The sequence below is a fragment of the Ustilago hordei genome (genome assembly GCF_900519145.1).
Source record: "Ustilago hordei strain Uho2 genome assembly, contig: UHO2_contig_16, whole genome shotgun sequence".
Lineage (NCBI taxonomy): Eukaryota > Fungi > Basidiomycota > Ustilaginomycetes > Ustilaginales > Ustilaginaceae > Ustilago > Ustilago hordei.
The window spans coordinates 320809-337988 of record NW_024545273.1 but is presented as its reverse complement, the minus strand read 5'-3'; the positions used below and the strand labels follow the sequence as shown (position 1 = coordinate 337988).

At 51.3% G+C, this 17180-nt stretch overlaps 7 protein-coding genes and 1 non-coding gene across 8 annotated transcripts; 3 read left to right on the top strand and 5 right to left on the bottom strand.

Moving 5' to 3' along the window:
* Positions 1-196: 196 nt before the first annotated feature.
* UHO2_05981 (uncharacterized protein) lies at positions 197-1312 on the bottom strand (the record flags this gene model as incomplete). The annotated part of the gene is made up of 1 exon (XM_041557695.1): positions 197-1312. The coding sequence occupies one exon, from the start codon at positions 1310-1312 to the stop codon at positions 197-199; it is 1116 nt and encodes a 371-aa protein (XP_041413629.1).
* A 1322-nt stretch (positions 1313-2634) lies between these two features.
* UHO2_05980 (uncharacterized protein) lies at positions 2635-4722 on the bottom strand (the record flags this gene model as incomplete). Its single annotated transcript, XM_041557694.1, has 1 exon — positions 2635-4722. The coding sequence occupies one exon, from the start codon at positions 4720-4722 to the stop codon at positions 2635-2637; it is 2088 nt and encodes a 695-aa protein (XP_041413628.1).
* Positions 4723-5142: 420 nt separating this feature from the next.
* UHO2_05979 (uncharacterized protein) lies at positions 5143-6273 on the top strand (the record flags this gene model as incomplete). The annotated part of the gene is made up of 2 exons (XM_041557693.1): positions 5143-5509; positions 5642-6273. The coding sequence occupies 2 exons, from the start codon at positions 5143-5145 to the stop codon at positions 6271-6273; spliced, it is 999 nt and encodes a 332-aa protein (XP_041413627.1).
* Positions 6274-7672: 1399 nt separating this feature from the next.
* UHO2_05978 (putative LEU5 - mitochondrial coenzyme A transporter- member of the mitochondrial carrier (MCF) family) lies at positions 7673-8998 on the bottom strand (the record flags this gene model as incomplete). Its single annotated transcript, XM_041557692.1, has 1 exon — positions 7673-8998. The coding sequence occupies one exon, from the start codon at positions 8996-8998 to the stop codon at positions 7673-7675; it is 1326 nt and encodes a 441-aa protein (XP_041413626.1).
* Positions 8999-9874: 876 nt separating this feature from the next.
* On the bottom strand, positions 9875-10003 carry tRNA-Met(CAT). Its single transcript has one exon. It is a non-coding gene; the product is annotated as a tRNA-Met (tRNA).
* A 174-nt stretch (positions 10004-10177) lies between these two features.
* UHO2_05977 (putative PCM1 - phosphoacetylglucosamine mutase) lies at positions 10178-11854 on the bottom strand (the record flags this gene model as incomplete). The annotated part of the gene is made up of 1 exon (XM_041557691.1): positions 10178-11854. One exon carries the CDS (start codon positions 11852-11854, stop codon positions 10178-10180), a length of 1677 nt encoding a protein of 558 aa, XP_041413625.1.
* A 703-nt stretch (positions 11855-12557) lies between these two features.
* UHO2_05976 (putative ORM1 - unfolded protein response protein) lies at positions 12558-13277 on the top strand (the record flags this gene model as incomplete). The annotated part of the gene is made up of 1 exon (XM_041557690.1): positions 12558-13277. One exon carries the CDS (start codon positions 12558-12560, stop codon positions 13275-13277), a length of 720 nt encoding a protein of 239 aa, XP_041413624.1.
* An 819-nt stretch (positions 13278-14096) lies between these two features.
* UHO2_05975 (uncharacterized protein) lies at positions 14097-16994 on the top strand (the record flags this gene model as incomplete). The annotated part of the gene is made up of 1 exon (XM_041557689.1): positions 14097-16994. One exon carries the CDS (start codon positions 14097-14099, stop codon positions 16992-16994), a length of 2898 nt encoding a protein of 965 aa, XP_041413623.1.
* Positions 16995-17180: the final 186 nt, after the last annotated feature.

Sequence of the window (17180 nt, the reverse complement as noted above, 5' to 3'; positions counted from 1 at the left end):
AAAAGAACCAATGTCGAGGAGGAGAGGAGGGATGCGAGACCAAGGTGCGACCATATCAGAGAGTGTGTGTGTTGTGCTGGTGGTGGGAGGAGTGGAGTGGGGGGGGGCAAGTATGTGCGACTGAACAAAGCTACAACGTTGACAAGGTGAAGGGGGTTCAGCTTGAGTCCTGCATACTTGCCAAAGAGTGTTTCTACTATCGCTCGCTATCTTGCTCTCTCAAATGCCAACCCGACTCTTCATCGGACAGTAGGCCTCTCCTACTACCACCTCTACTACTCGCCCTGGCACCTCCACCGCCCGCGGCGGCAGCCGACGCAAGGGGCCCGCCTGCCACCCTATCCTCGCTATCCACCGAAAGCGGTCTACCAGCGATCTGACTTTCCTCATCTTGGCTTCTTTCCGCCATTCCGCCGTAAGCTGTACCTCTTCTACCCCTACTACCTAGCGAGATTGGAGCGGTGGATGCGCTCGATTCCATTTCTGGATCTGCATAGGCTGCTCCTCTTCTGCCCCCCCGACCACTGCTGCCTCTACCTGAACTTGAAGCGGCGGAAGTAGTAGGGCTACGTCGACCGGTATCGCGGTAACTAGTCGCACCCAAAGCTGCAGCGCGAGGAGGGGAAGAGGGGGAAATGGCGGCTTGACGTTGGGTTTGTTTTGCTTGTTGAGCGTAGTTGTACGCGCGTCTACCCCATTCAAAGTGAGGTTCGTTCAGACTCTCTTGATCGAGTAGGAGGAAGATGTAGAGGCCGTAGAAAGTTTCGATGACGAATAGAAACGCTTGTACACCAAAGGTGGCGTAGGCGAATCCAACCGCATAGTTGATAAGATCGCAAACATGGTTGAAATCCTCAGGCTTCTCATAATGCCAGTATGAATCAAACTGACAGTTTTCCTTTCCCCTAAGATCGCAGGCATATGCTAGTGCACCTGATATCCAGAGAACGCACATTGCGAATTGGAGCAGCAGCTCGATCTTTACCATGAACAAGGAGTAAAGGAAATCGCCGTAGTTGATAAACGGCATCAAAGGGAGGAAGATGTTGTATCCGAAATAGATCATCGGAGTCAAGAGGCCGAGGACGATGAGGAAGATCAGAGATCCCCATGAAGGTCGGATAATGGGATCATGAGAGTTGTAGTAATCGACGACGAGAATGCAGATGATTGCGGTGGCGAGGGAGAGGAGGCAGACGAGACCGGTGACGAGGAATCGGACGACTAGCATTAGGTTTGGATGGGGAGCGGGGGGCAGTTTGGCGGAGGTGGGTTGGGAGACTGTTAGGGAACGACGGGTTGGCATACGCATGGTGGAAGAGGCAAGCGAGTTGACGCTGGGCGTGTCAACTAGCTGGGAGAGAAGGTGGTAAACCGGATCAGCGTTGAAAGAAGGGAGAAGAGGAGATTAGGGACGGTCTCGAGGGTAAGGGATATACGGACGGATGGATGGATGAAGACAGGAGGGAGGGAGGAAAGATGATTACGACGAGCACAAGTACAACGAAGCTCTCAACCTACGGACCAAAGGGGGGTTGGGGGGGGGGGGGGGGGGGCTCACGAAGAGGGCAGGGATGTATCATCCACCGTTGGGCAAAGCGGAGCGGGGAATCGCACCTCGCTCTCATCATCGACAAGGGCTCGACCACCAGCCTGCACTTGGGCCGTAGAGGGGAAGCGGGGAAATCGCCCTCTACCTTCGCTCAGCCGTTTCAACCAACTCAGTTGGACCATCCATCCAACCCATCCATCCATCCAACCCATCCAACCAACCATCCAATTGAAAAGAGCTGGGCGTTTGGCTTGGGTCTCTCGCTTAGCATCCGTTGTTGCAGTCTGATTGCAGAGGAGATGGAGCTAAGCGAGGTTTATTCGAAAACAAAAAGAAAAAGAAAAAAGAAAAAGAAAAAGAAAAGGAAAAAGAAAAAGAAAAAGAAAAAGAAAAGAAAAGGAAAAGGAAAAGGAAAAGGAAAAGGAAAAGGAAAAGGAAAAGGAAAAGGAAAAGGAAAAGGAAAAGGAAAAAGAAAAAGAAAAAGAAAAAAGAAAAGAAAAAGAAAAAGAAAAAAGAAAAGAAAAGAAAAAAGATTTTCAATCAACCCAAGCACACACACACTCGAAGCAGTCCGAGCGCACAATTCGACAGACATCAGCCTTGGCGCTGGAAGTGAGAGGGTGCGATTTGGCTATGCAAGAGAAGGATTCTGCTCCCGCAATTCCCAAATTCTGCAACGCTCCTTCCTCTTCCTCTCCCCTTACAACATTTGCTCTTGGGCCTCCTTTCTATGGTGCAAGTGGATGAGATTGTGGACCGTGCTAATACAAGATCAGGCTCGTGCGCGATTGAGCTTGGCTAAGCGAGTAGCTGCGAGCATGGGGGTGAATGCGAGAGACACCTCTCGTGCGAGATTCGTACGCCTCTCTCGCCTTTTGGCGGCGCTTGTGTTTTCGTATCCAAGTGATCCGATGTGATCGGGTTGGAGTTGGGCCCGATTCAATCACTTCCCTTGCCTTGGTCGACGAGGTGTCGCCCATGAGACACAAACAAACCCATATCGCACTCAAACCAACATTCATGGTAGCATCTGTTTCAACAACTGAACCATCTATAAAAGCTTGGCGAAAGGGGGAAGGGGGTTAGGGCAAAGCATCAAAATCACCCAAACTATCCACAACATAATCCGGCACAGTCTTTGCCCCCACACCCTGTATCTCGTCCAAGCTACTGATCCCGGTAAGCACCAAGAGACTTGCGATGCCACCTTGCTTGGCAAATTCGATATCCGTGTCCAACCTGTCCCCGACCATGATGGCTCTTTTCGGATCGAAATGTTTGGTTGCGATGATGCAGTCTAGCATCGGTTTGTGCGGCTTGCCCACAATCGTTGGTGTTCTTTTCGTCGAAAAGACTAGTGGGGCGGAGAGAGATCCTGCACCTGGCCAAGGTCCACCTTTGGCTGGGAATGTCGAATCGTCGTTGGTCAAGATGAAATGACAACCACCACCCGAACAGTTTGCTTCGACGGGCCCGTCAAACCCGGGCCTGGTGAGGTGTTTGAACGCTTTAGCGAGTTTCAGATAGGACATGTGCATGTCGAATCCGCACACCACTGCTCCAACCTTTGGATCGATAGCGTCTTCGGTTTGGAGAGAGGTAAAGTCTAGGGCTGGTAAGAACTTGTTATCCTCGGCATTCGTTCCTCCGCAGTGCTGGATGCCGAGAGCGTCGAGTTCTTCTTCAATTCCATGCATGCCGATTACATATACCTTCCGGTCCGAGGGGAACTTGAGCACCTTTTGAAGATAGACAGCAGAGGCGTATGAAGAGGAAAAGACTTGATCGATATCAGCTTGAATGCGTAAACTCGCAAACTTCTCGAGGTATGTAGCCCGAGATTTGGCCGCATTGTTGGTGACAAAGATGATCTCTTTCCCACGGCAACCAAGTTTTTCGAGGACGGAAACGACTCCGGGGATCGTTTCGTCGCCTGACCAAAGAACTCCGTCGCAGTCGAATAGGAAGGTGTCGTATGCCGAGAGGAGAGATTCGTAGTCGGCGGTATTTTGGAGGTGTTTGTATCCAGTAGCGGCGTTGCTTTCGTTGGTGGCAGCAGTAGCCACGGCGGCGGTCGAGCCACCAACAACAGCAGCAGTAGCAGGGATTGTGGCCCCTTGTTTTCCCTCGTCTGTCAGCTGTGTAGCAGCAATTCTATCCGCATGTCTTTCTACCGCATGTCTTTCTACCGCATGTCTTTCTATCGCATCTCCGTTCACCTCCTCCTTCTTCCCCGTCCGACTTCCATCCTCAGCAATACCGCCAATCCTTAGAAGTGTATCCCAATAGGTCTTAAAATCCCATTCATAATTATACCTCCCTCCTGCGAACTCTGCATCCAATTGCTCTTTCGGCACGTACTCTGTCAGATTCGCATTGAACTTGATCTTTTCCTTCGTCACCGGGTCCAAGAACGGCGTGACTGCGCTGAAGAAAGCATTGATGAACCAAGGCACGTTCACTATAAACGCCTTGCCCAATCTCTCGACATAGTGATTCTGCAGAATGTTGGCCACTGTCCTCGCCGTCGAAAGCGAAGGGTTCGATTGCGAAGTAGCAGATTTGTAGTCGATCACGATTGCATAGTTCTCCACACCTTGAGGCATCATATCGATCGCCCGCTCCAAAGTGTATACGAGGTAACGGACCTGATCGTTAGAGGGACAAGTGTTCTCACGAGCAGGGCGAAGGTATATGAGGGGACGACCTTCGTTGTCGAACCCAGAAACGACCTGTTTGCCTGTTTCAGCCTCGTGTGCTACACTTGATGGGGGAATCAAATCGGGTTTGAATGAGCGGCGCCATTCGAGCGTGGACTGCAAGCGTTTCTTGGCGTTCTGGAGATCACCTTTTGCAGCGCGGAGGTAGCGTTGGTAGAGATTGTATTCAGAGAGCCATTTGTTTTCCCAAGGCGCATAGTCGGAGCGAGGGGGGTTGGTGGAGGCGAAGGAACGAATGAAGGTTTCGAGCTCGGTAAGTTTCGTTTGTTGGTCAGAGGTGAGGGTGGGCAGTGGTTTGGGCGTGCATCCGGGAGCAGGGGTGGTGAGGATGGAAGAGGTTTTAGGGGGGAGTGGTTGCGAGGAGGAGGAGGAAGAGGGGGAGGAGGAATCGACGGTGGAGATGGATTGGGAGGAAGGGGTGCGTGACAGTCTGCCTAGGAAGCGCGACATTGCGAGTCGATGCCGCGCTGGTACTTGAGATTAGGCTCGAGTAGGACAAGGAGGGAGGGATGGAGCAGAAGTGCCTATGGTGGTGGTGGTGATGACGATGGTGAGAAGTCCCCCACTTTGATGATGCTGTGTCAGATATAATCTCTGCGTTTGCGAAGGATCGATTAAGCAAGGGTCAATGCTCAGCTTACTCGGCCGGGAAATGTGTGGCAGATCGGGACACATATCGGCGATTCCACCTGGATCTCCACGGCAAGCTGAGCTGCTGCAGGGACCAAGACAAAAAGACACTCCGCTCATCTCAGTTAGGGTAATCCATCGACATGATCACCAACAACCATCATCGGTAGAAGACATCTAAGTCGAGCATTCATATCCCATCACCAACCTCGCACAACCCGCTTTTATCCGCGGGCAAGGATGACAGACACCGACACAGGCAACCTGATCCACGACCTCCTCTCGGACTTCATCCCCTACCCTTTATTCCGCATCCTCGCCGGCTTCTCAAATCTAATCTACCGTCTCCTCGGTTCCTCAAACGATCCATCATCTTGGTCCTCCACTCTTCTTCCACCTCTCGTCACGCTATGTCTCGCCTACTTTGCACTCCTCGCAGCATATCGGACGGTGAGAAACATGCTTTCGTTGGCATGGTTCGGGATGAAATGGGGAGCGATCATCGGTGGCGCAATTGCGGTGTGGGCTTGGTGGACTGAGAATGGGGATGCGGTGAATAGTACCGGTGTTAATCAGGGAAGGGGAAATGCCGGGTTGATTGGTCAACGTAAGTACAAATTCTTCGGCTGAGTGGGTCTGAGAGAGGACAGAGGCTGATTCTGTTGCGTGATGGGAGGAAAACAGTGTTTGGGGGCAAACGCTGACGAGAAGATCTTGCTTCATTCGAATTGCTACGCAGTGCAAGGCTTGAGTCCAATGTTTAATACGCTCTACACTCAACTTCCGGGGTTAGCAGGCGGTGCCGGTGGTGCTTCGCCGTATAACAAGCGCCGAACGAACAGGAGAAGAGGCAATACGAGATCTCGCACAGGCAACAATCAAGACTCCTTCTCCCTCGATCCTACCGCGGATCTTCCGGATGATTTGGGAGCGGGTTTTGGCGCATTCGCTGATATGTTCGGTCGCAATTCCCGCTCCACTACCTCTGATACTGATTCTGGGGTTGATTTCTCCTCGCTCCTCCGCACGCTAGTGACCGAAGGGCAGAGACAAGGAATTGACGCGCTCTCAGCGCTTCGTGCTGCCGGAAGGGTTCAAGAGGAGCTACGCAGGTTCCAGGCAGATCCAACAGGGTGGTTTGATGGTGTTAGTGACCGCTTTCGCACCTCTAACCCCCAAGTAGGAGGTGCTGGGGCTGACAATATAAGATCAAATACAAGAGCGAGAACGAGAGCTGCTAGAGGTGGTGCAAACGTAGCAGACGACAATTCATGGTGGGCTAATGTTGCTGCTGGAGTAGAAGGATTCTTCAAAGCTGATCCAGACGCTGCGCCTCAAGCTGGTGCTCGTCAAAGACCTACTCACACATAACCAGCCATTATCTGCATGGCGTATCTTTTACTGTGCGAATGTACATCTATTACAACGCGATCAGTCGTTGCTGGTTTCACAGATCTCTTCCAAGCCTGGAACTTTATCTGTTCGAACTGCCAACCGTTTGGCGATTGCCATTGCTACCTTTTGCACTGATTCCACGTCTTCTCGTGTCCACCCAGCTCGCAAGGCCCCACGCATATGCCAAAGCACCTCAACCCTGCAATTCTGTGTTATCAGTGCAGCTAGAACGACCAACTCTGTCTCTCTCCAATCTATCACCTCTTCATTGCTCAGGTTGAATCCGTAGTTGATTTCGAGGGTGAGGAATTTGAGATCTTGCATGTTCTCGCCCATTTTCCTGTCTAGGATGTCGGGTAGGTTGTGTTTGTAGATCCTATCCAAAGCTACGCGGGCTGGGTGGGTGAGGGAGGAGATGGGTTGGGAAACAGTTGAAGAGCGGATGAAATCGGATGATGTTAGCAGGGGTTCGTTGTTTTCGCGAAGGAAGGAAAGTAGGGCGAAGATGGTGTCTAGGGATGGAGGGATGCCGAATAGAACCGAGCCTTTTACGAGGCTTTCTTGGATTCGACGCTGAACGAACTTGGATTCTACAGGATCGCTGGGAGTAGAAGAGGTTTGAGATTTGCATAGGGCAAGTTTGTAGAGAGATACGATCGATTCCGGTCCATGGTGACAAGATACAAGCGCGCAAGTAAGAACAATCAGCCAAGTAGGTGAATCGCGAATCGCAGGGGAAAGCTGGGTGCGGAAATGGAGGATCTCTTCCGAAGTTATGTTTGGCGGGACCAATGCGGTTGGTATGGATGGGGCCATTTTGGTTCTGCGCTCCGGACAGGTGGCGTCCTTGGAGATAGTTGGCGGCAGTATGTCAATGACTGAAGGATGCAAGGTAGATGAGAAAGCGAGTTGGCCACTCGATAGAGGAGGCTACAAAACATGAGTATATATACCTTATCACCGCCGCTTACACTCGCTGTGTTGCTCGAGAGGAGTCGTGTTTCCTTTCCCACATAACTCTCTAGACCGTCTGTCCAGTGACAACCCGCTTTCATAGCCGTTGCCATGTCAACGCAAAGCTCGGCGCCATCCCTCGAGAGTAAGCGGCGCACGTTCTCACGAACTTGGCCCCTATCTCGGTTGCGCCAACATGCTGCAAAGTGCGACTTATCTTCAGCTAGGCAAAGATCAAGGGTTGAAAAGCTGCACTTTCAGAGGCTTCGATTCGGGTGCTTTTGCAAGCCGACTGCAAACATGAGCATCAACCCTTGCACTCGCCGCTACTCACACCATCTCCTCACATCAGCAATCACAGCTCTTGACACGCTTACGATGATGGCATGCATAGGATGTCTGTTTGTTCTTATTGTGCTATTCAAATCCCCATCTGTCGCTTCATCCCCAACCAAACTGCAAAGCTTATACTTGTCATTGGAACCACCTTGAGAAAGCCAATGGTCAAGCCCACGTAAAAGCCTCTGCAACCACTGGTTTTATAAATCCATCCTGCTGTTTCCCACATTCCCAACATGGCGCCTGGTCTAATTATGCCTCCTACCTGTTGTCTTCTTCTTATCACTTCAAATGGATATGCTGCTGTTTGTGAGAGCGCACCTGCGAGAGCTCCCGCTGAGAGATCGACAAGAGTTTTGCTCGGCCAATACCACTGTCTTCTACTTCCCCAAGTATCTGCTGATGGTTCTGAAGACGGGAACAAATCCTGGAGAAGAGTTTTACATCGGCCAAAAACAAGGAAAGATGTTCCAGCATAAGGGATCATTCCCATTACAGTTACGCTAAAGCCTCGGTAGAATTTGAGGATGGGATGTTTGGATAGCAGTTTATTTCCTGCTGGTACGGCGGATGATGGGAGGTGTGGATCTGTTGCGCGAAGGGCAGATTGCAAAGTGCTGGTTGAACTTGAGCCTGATACAGCTGCGGTGGCGGAGGTGGAAAGGTAGGCTTGCTGTGTCATCCTTGCCGCTCTTTTGCGGGCGTCACTACTGAATGGTGCTTCGGTTGCTCCTTCTCGATAGATCATTGCTATAATCCTCCTCAACCCGCCCTTCTGCCTCTTTCGCTTTGTTTCAAATGCCAATCTAACCCTGATCAATTCCAAGGGATAGGTGAGGAACACTGACAAGACACCACTTGCTGAGCCTGCCAAGAACAACCTCGCTGAGGTCTCCATCTCCTTGGTAGGCATTAGGTAGAAATGCAACTTGTCATAAGCCATGTACTTGATGGCCGCATAAGGAAAGATTCGCATCAACGTCGCACTGTGTCCTTGAAACAAAGCGCAAGGTCCATCGGATCGAACAATGTCTCGTCCTGCTTGGAAGACGCCTAGCCACTTGCCCGAGTACTTTTGAAACTCGGGGTTCTGGGCTTGAAAGAGGATCTTGACTCGATCGAGCGGGGCGATGGCGGATTTGGCGACACAACCGGCAATCCCGCCTGCGAAGCCTGAGCGCAGAACGTAGTTCCATGAGGTTTTGTCGGTGGTCTCGCCCAGAAAGGAGCGTGGTTGGGGGAGAGACGCTGCGGATGCTGAAGGTGCGAGGGATGGTGGAGAGGTGGATATTGAGAATGCTTCTTGAGTGTGGTCGTATGCTGCCGCCTGTGGCTGTTGGTTTGGATGGGAGAGAAGGGTGGAATTGGTCTCACACAATAGTGGATGTGTGGGACGTGGTGCTGCCATCCTGGGCGAGCTACTCTGTGATGGATGCAGTCCGCTCCTGCTACCCTGACTGGGTCAGAATACGGCTTCCAATCGATCTCAAGGGAACCCGAGTCGTGATGATCCAATGCTAGTAGAGACTTGATATGGTCCTGAAGCGTGTGAGCGGTGCCGAGGAGGTGCTCAGTTGTTCCGGGTCGTGCCAAGTTGATGACCGTGTCAAAGCCGAAGAAGGTCCTGGCATTCGGGTGTGGTGTTCTTCCAGCGGGCTGCTGAGTCGCGGGTGCAGCTGATCGTTGTTGTGCGACGGTCGTTATTCGAAGCCTGTCTCGTCTGCCGTCGACAGTCGAGCTGTATGTGTTGGTGGAGAGAAGGCTGAGTCAAAAGAGTCAAGATCTTGTGTGTGTGTGTGTGGAGAGAGAGAGAGAGGTGTTTTCAACGGGAAATTTGATTGCCATTTCCCGCGCCTTTCAACGGTCACTTATCGCCCTTTTATCGCGCGTGACAACGCGTGAAAATTTGTTGGCAAGGAAAGAATGTTAAATCGACTACCTCGAGTGAGCCTTGGTCACCTGCCCCTTGGCTCACCATTGAAAAATGCTCATCTATCCATTCGCACGATAGTGCGCAAAAGGGGAAAAACAGAAAAGCCGAAAGATGCGATCTCACATTGCCCATTTATGAGAAACAGATTTCTTGGCACGTGATAGCCTGAACCTGACAAAACACACCCGCACGCCTCAACTATGCCCCATGCCCCCCTCACTATGCAATACCATATGATTATTACATACCCGACTCATGCATGAGGTCTGATGACCACTCTCGCCCAGAAGAAAAGCAAACGCGCCATCATCGCCAACAGTCTGCAACCGCTCCGTCGACTGCGACAAAAAGTGTCCTCGGCGAGAGTCGAACTCGCGATCTTAGGATATCTGAACGCATTGCTGCAATTCGTAGGTTGATTCCTGCTAAACAGGATCGTTGGTATGAGACCTACGCCCTAACCAACTAGGCCACGAAGACAGTATTTCCCACGCAGCTTTGGCATTGCAAACATGTTGGGGTGTGCTGTTTTGTCTCGAATTTGTCCATCTTTGTGCTTTTCACTTGGTCTCGTCGAGCTGATTCAGAGGATGTTTGAGGTGGATAAAGAGAATGATATTGCAACACGAAACAGAGAGGATAGCAGGTTGCTTTTTAGATGGAGCCATAATCACTAACCAACTTGGCTACGCCATTGGCTAGCGGTGCAAGTTCAGAGTTGATGGCACATTCAGCGTAGACGCGGACACAATCTTCGGTTCCAGAAGGTCTAACAAAACTCCTAGCATCTTTATACTTGCCCACCAATTCATCTATCCTCTCCTGCAGTCCTGCTGGACTGATCAACCTGCGCTCTGCATCTTGGGTTTTGAAGAGGAACCTATCTTTGACGCTGACTTTGAGGATTTTATTGGGTAGATCTTGGTATGCTGCATCCCATTCCACCGGTCCCCACTGTCGAGACCTGAGGATTACTTCGACGAGCAGCATGTCTGAGATTGCGTCTCCCACGGTTTGGTTAATCAGATCGATCAGAGCCGAGAGTTGGTCGAGTGCCGTTTGTGCTGCAGGAGAGCAAGGCGTGCAATCGCGAATCTTTCGTTGGGCAGAGGGAGAGAAGAGGATCGTTCCGTGTCCGTTTGCTTCGAAATATACACCAATGTCGAAAGATTCGGCTGCATGGTGTAGATGTTTTACACCGGTAGGGGTGCAAGTTACAGGGACACGCTGTTGGAGGTATTTTGTAGAGGAGCCGTTGGCGTAGGCGGTTTGAACACACCCTAGTTCGAGATTGATTCCTGCTGCTTTGACCAACTCGGATAGATATCCAGCGGCTAGGGAGGCGATTTTATCTCCATCCAACAACCTAAATGAATCCTTTGCACCAGGGGGTCCGGTGAGGTAATAGTATACGATACGATCTGCGTCTCCATCGAATGAACATAGACGTTGACCGGGGTGGAGGTTTTCTTTTTCGAAACCGATGGGCAGACTTTGGTTAGTTTTGACATAGTCTGCACCACATCCGTTGTTCAACGCTCCGGGAGTGGTGGTGTTTGTGCGGAGAGGACGGAATGCGATTTGATCTTCAGGAAGGTACTTGATGAGATTGGTGAGCGCGTACGCGCCAACACCGTTAGCACAATCGACTACGAGAGGTGGAAGGTCTGATTTGGCTGGAACTAGCTTCAAAAATGCCGCGGCCAACTTTTTGTAATAACCTTGCTCGGTAGCTTCACCATAACTATCGGGCGTTCCTTGGGTGTTTAAACATCTTACCAAGTAATGCAGCTGAGGAGTCGTCTTCAACCCAGCATCGGTGGTTTGTGCACCCATAGCGCTCAAGCCGTCGACAATCGCCTCGACCAAAGACTTGCAGCTAGGCCTGGTATCGTATGCGACCATAACACTTGCTGGTTGAGTAAGGTCGATCTTGAAATGCGACACCAGCTTCTCTAGGGCAGCAATGAGATCTTGGTCGGTGACGGCGTTGGCGATGGTGGTGCAGAAGGGTTCCCAACTGGATTCAAGCATTTCTCCTCTTGGATCGACCATTTTGACACCATTATCGTGTTCAGGGTTGTGGGAAGCGGTGACCATAAGACCGATGCTTTTGCCTTTGAGTTTTTTGGAGCGGAGAGCACCTATGAGTCCGATGCGGAAGCAGGTGGAATCAAGCATGTCGGCGCGAGTACGGAGACCGGCGGTACCGTAGGTGAAGGTTTGGTTGATGGGTTTCGGGTGCGATTGGGAAGCGGTGGTGATGAGCTGGATGGGCAGGCCTTCACCGAGGTGGGCGCTTGCGGCGGAGAGGGTGGTTGGGAGAGTCATTGTTGCGTAGAGGCAGTGAAGATGGCTGTTGGGGGGGAGGGAAGGCAACGGTTGCGCTGATCAGTATGGAAAACAGGTGTGTGTGTGTGTTGTTCTCGCTTGGGCCTCTTTTTTATTTATTTTTCTTCTCTCGATGAACTGGCGTCGGTATTATATTTGTGTGTTAGATTTTGATGAGCAATCGGATCGGACCGGACCAGATCGGACCAGATCGGACCAGATCGGACCAGATCGGACCAGATCGGATCGGGCTCTGTACTCACTTTGTGCCCAAAGTAAGATCAGATCGCCTCTCGTTCAAAGGTAAAGTCTGAGGCTAGAGAGGTGCAAAGCATCTTGAGCTGTCACAGCGCAACTCAACAATGACAGGTGGCTACCATCCAAAGCTGCTGTTCGTCGAGGGCAAGCTGTGGATTGGAGGGCAGGGCACAGGAGCAGACAACAGAGGGCGACGTTTGTGCTGTTTGTGTCTCTCTGCTGACGATTTGCGCTGTCTGCTAAAATGGAAAAAGGCGCAGTTGACAGTTTTGTGTCATCGTCATGATCATTCGCATTGCTTCTTGTGTTCTGCTCGCGACCATCATCCTCGACATCGACCTCTTCTTTTGAGTCGATCGCGGCAAGCTAGCAACAACCACGGACAGTAAGATACAGAAGCCACCCTCGCTTCTAGGCACAAACAACTCACTCTAGGGCCGTCGCCATGGCTTCAACACAAAATGGCGCCAACGCCGCACCGCCATCACTCCACATCAGTCCACCTGGCGCCCAGGATTACACCAGCTCCTCCGTCCACACTTCAGGTTCTGGCGCGCCACCACCGGTCAAACGGCCACCGCACGGTCGAGCTCGTTCTTCCTCGCTCGTCTCCGTCACCCGAGTGGAAGAAACTGCCGAAGAACTCATCGACCAATCCACCGGTTTCAACGCCAACGCTGATTGGGTCAACTACAAAGGCGCCTGGGTCATCCACGTTGTTCTCATCCTTCTCGCCAAAATCCTCCTCGACGTCATCCCCGCTATGCAACAAGACACTTCCTGGACCCTCGTCAATCTTGGCTACATGGCCCTTTCCTATCTCATGTTCCACTATGTCACTGGAACACCGTTCGAGTCCAACGCTGGTGCATACGACCAGTTGACTCTGTGGGAACAGATCGACGAAGGTGCACAGTATACACCTGCCAAGAAATGGTTGACCAGCGTTCCGATCGGCTTGTTTTTGGTCTCGACCCATTATACAAAGTATAATCCGTTGCTCTTCGGCTTGAACTTTTCCGCCTTGTTGTTTGTATTGTTTCCCAAACTGCCGGTGTTGCATAGATTGAGGTTTAGGTTTTTCGAACCTCCTCCCACGCCGAGTCCGCATCCTAGTCAACCGCCTACTCCCACTGCCTCTAGGGCTCCCAGTCAGATCTTTTAGCGCAGTCTCAAAAAGGGCCATGTAGATCTGCTGCAAACACGGGGCTGAAGAAGATCTAACGCCATTCCATTCCATGCAGCTGTGGGGTTTCCTATCTCGATCTGGTCATCACCTGCTCTTACGGTCGTCTTCCCAATGTAACCGCTTCGACAACATCAATGTAATCGATAGGAGATAAAGCTTTGCAAACCATTCGTCTAATCTGCCTATTTGCACCTCGATCAACTTGCACCTTTACTGTATGAACCGCTTCAACCCGACCGGGACTTGCTCAAACATCTCTCCGTCGCAGCTGAAACATGCTCTCACCGACAGCGAGTGATAATCATGATCCTCTGCTCGACCAACCAACGGAACTTGTTTGCCCATTCACTTTCAGATCGTACAGTCACCACAGCCGCAGATCGTCATCTCCTCATCTCATCTTTCTTCGTCCAGCAGGTCCTATTTATTGGGATTGCTCCTCCCAGCGTATGCATTCTATCGGCCAGGCTGAGAGCAATCTATCAGAGCAAAAGAGTGCTGTATCCAAACGAAGCTTATCCTTGGTTCTTAGCAGCCAGAGTCTTGGCTTGGACGAGATAAATCGTAAATCGGAAATCGGAAATCGGAAATCGGAAATCGGAAATCAGCAAGAAAGGGTTTTCACAATTTAATTTTTTTTTTTTTTTTTTTTTTTTTTTTTTTTTTTTTTTTTTGCGTGGGTTTCTGCCCTTCAGCCTAAAATTTTCTTTTCTTCTCAGAATTTTCTCCTCCCACCACCACCACCACTACTACCAACAACTCTATCTACCAACAACACAAGAGAGAGCTTACAAGATGCCACATCATCATCGAGCATCCTCCCTCCGCCAATCCAATAAAGCATTCAAATCCAAACACGCCACCAAAACTTGCCTGCGAGAAGCCTCTAAAGGTCGATCCGCGTCTGACGCCTCTTCCCACACCTCCCGTCTCTCCTCACATAAATTCTCGCCTCTGTCCGCCGCTGGGAATGAGAGTGGTTCGCGACAACATAGACGTAATCATGCCAAGCAGACGCAGATGTCCAAGAGGAATGCCTTGATTCAGTCCAACCGCATCTTTTCTAGCGCTCGTCTGCGCGGCTTGCAGAGCGAAGGGCAAGATGGGTTGGGAAAAGGGTTTGCTGGCGCAGGTGCCGGTGCGCCTAGGATTTGTGCCGTGGTTGATTTGGCCGAGGATGGAGATAGTTGGGAGGCTGTCAGGAGGATTCAAGAGGAGGGAGAGCAGGGTGGCGTCAAGGCGGTGGAGGGGAGAAGTGTGGAGGATGCGTTGAGCGAGGGTAAGGCCTACTGTGAGTTGGAAGCGGTTAGGTTTAGACAGACGATTCAGTTTTTACCCTTGCCTTATGGTGCCTTGTATCCGATTCTGGATGCCTGTAAATGTGCCGATTTCGTTCTGTTGGTGCTCTCCGCTAGTACTGCGATCGACCCAGGATCTTGGGGTGAGCTGTGTCTAAGGACGTTGCAAGCTCAAGGTTTGCCGACCGTACTAGTTGCTGTTCCGACTCTATACCCGGACGGAGCCACAGGTGTGGGGGGAAGCAAGAGAGCAGGTGCCGCACTCAAAGCGGCTAACGAGGTACGAAAGTCTTTGCTCAGCTTTGCGCACTATTTCTCGCCAGATGTGGACAAGATCCATGCGTTGGACGATAGAGCTGAACGTGGAGCATTGATACGCACTTTGGCCACCGCTACACCCAAACGTGTCGCTTGGAGAGATTTTAGAGCTTGGATGGTAAGCGAGGCTGCTGACTGGCAACCCGACCCCTCCTCCTCTCCTAGCGAGATGCAAAACGGTAACAGCAATGCAGAGGCTTACCAAGAAGATCAAGACAAGGGAACGCTCGAAATCCAAGGCTGGATCCGAGGAGCCCCACTCTCCGCTGACCGTCTCATCCACCTTCCCGACTTTGGTGATTTTGAGGTTGACCGAATCACCTATGCGCCTCCACCCAATGCACGTACGAAACGGAGCAAAGCCAGCGCTACCACCGCCTCTGCCGATGGCCAAGAGGCTGCGATGGTGGATGCAGACAAGCCTGCCGAAGATGTCCCTCTCGTCGCTGGGGATGTATTGCAAAGCCGCGAGGAAGAATTCGCCGACGATCTCGTCTCGGAAAACGAAGCGGATGATATGGGAAACGAACAGACTTGGCCAACAGAAGAAGAAATGAAAGCTGCACAAGAATACGCGCAATCCCGCGCAAATGGTGAAATGCCCCCTCCTGCTCTTCCTGGTACGACGCCCAAGACGATCGTCAAAGGTGGTGGCTCGCGGGATGCGAAGGATAATGCAAAGTACAGGGCCGCCTGGATTATTGAATCGGACGAAGAAGACTCCGGTGATGATGGGATTAGTGAGGAAAATGAGCAGGACTTGGATTCGGTCATGGCAGATGAAGGGGAGGAGGGGGATGCAGAAGTGAATCAGGCGATTGATGACTACGAGAGGATGAAGGCAGCTGCGATCGCACAACAATCCGCGGGTGAGGATATGCAAAGCGAAGCAGGTGATGAGAACATGGACGACGCTCAAGCAGCCGCCGATTACCAAGCCTACCAAGCTCAACGTCAACGCGAGAAAGATGAACGACTCGATGCTCAATTCCCCGACGAGGTTGACACTCCACTTGACATGCCAGCTAGACAGAGGTTTGCTAGGTATCGAGGATTGAAGAGCTTCCGAACTTCACCTTGGGATGCTTATGAAGACTTGCCACGGGATTATGCTAGGATCTTCCAGTTTGAAGATTTCCATAAGACAAGAAGGAGGGTCGAAGGTGCAGCGTTGCTTGATGGAGTTCAACCTGGATTGCGCGTTACTGTTCACATTAGACATGTTCCTCGTGCAGCTGCTGTCAGAGCCAGAGCGACTAGTCTGGAGGAGGATTTGCCAGAGGTGAAAGTAGCTGTACCTTTTGTTTTGTTCGGGTTGTTGCGCCACGAACACAAGAAGAGCGTAATCAACTTGACCGTCACTCGTAACAGCGAGTACGAAGAACCTGTACGATCCAAAGACGCTCTCATCCTCTGTCTCGGCCCACGTCGGTTGAACATCAAGCCGATCTTCAGCCAACATACGCGCGGAGGAGGGAAAGGAGTCAACAATGTGCATAAATTCGAACGATTCCTTCGTCCAGGAGTCTCTGCTTCGGTCGCTACGATCTATGGGCCGATTACATTCGGTGGTTCTACAGCTCCTGCCGTTCTCCTGCGATCTCGATCACTGGATGGGGAATTTGGATACGATCAGCGAGGTGTTTCTGCTTCTCAAATGCCTCATCTCGTTGCATTCGGTAACTTGATCGATGCTGGTCCAACTCGGATCAATGTTAAGCGCATTTTGCTTAGTGGACATCCGTATAAGGTGCATAAAAAGACGGCTACCGTTAGGTTCATGTTCTTTAACCCGGAGGATGTGTATTGGTTTAAACCGATCACTTTGCATACTAAGTTGGGTAGGACAGGTCATATTACTGAGAGTTTGGGTACGCATGGATATTTCAAGGCTCACTTTGATGGGCCGATTAGTCAGATGGATACTGTCCTGATGAATTTGTATAAGAGGGTCTATCCGAAGTGGGCCAAGAACTTCGATGGCGGTTATGGCGGTCTGCCTTTGCCGAGGAGGGAGGTGCTCGGTGGCGACGAGGAGAAGGAGGAGATGGAGGAGATGGAGGAGATGGAGGAGTGATCCATGCACGCAATCATAGATCCACTTTCTGTTCTACTGTAGCTATGATATGATTGCAGTGTGGTTTAGGTGGCATCTGAGCCTGGGATGGTATGAGAGGAAGCATGGAAGCCGTTGGCATTTCGAAAGGGTCTGAACTCATATATCTCGCAATCGGACGAATCGTGCTTAGCCGACGTCGCAATC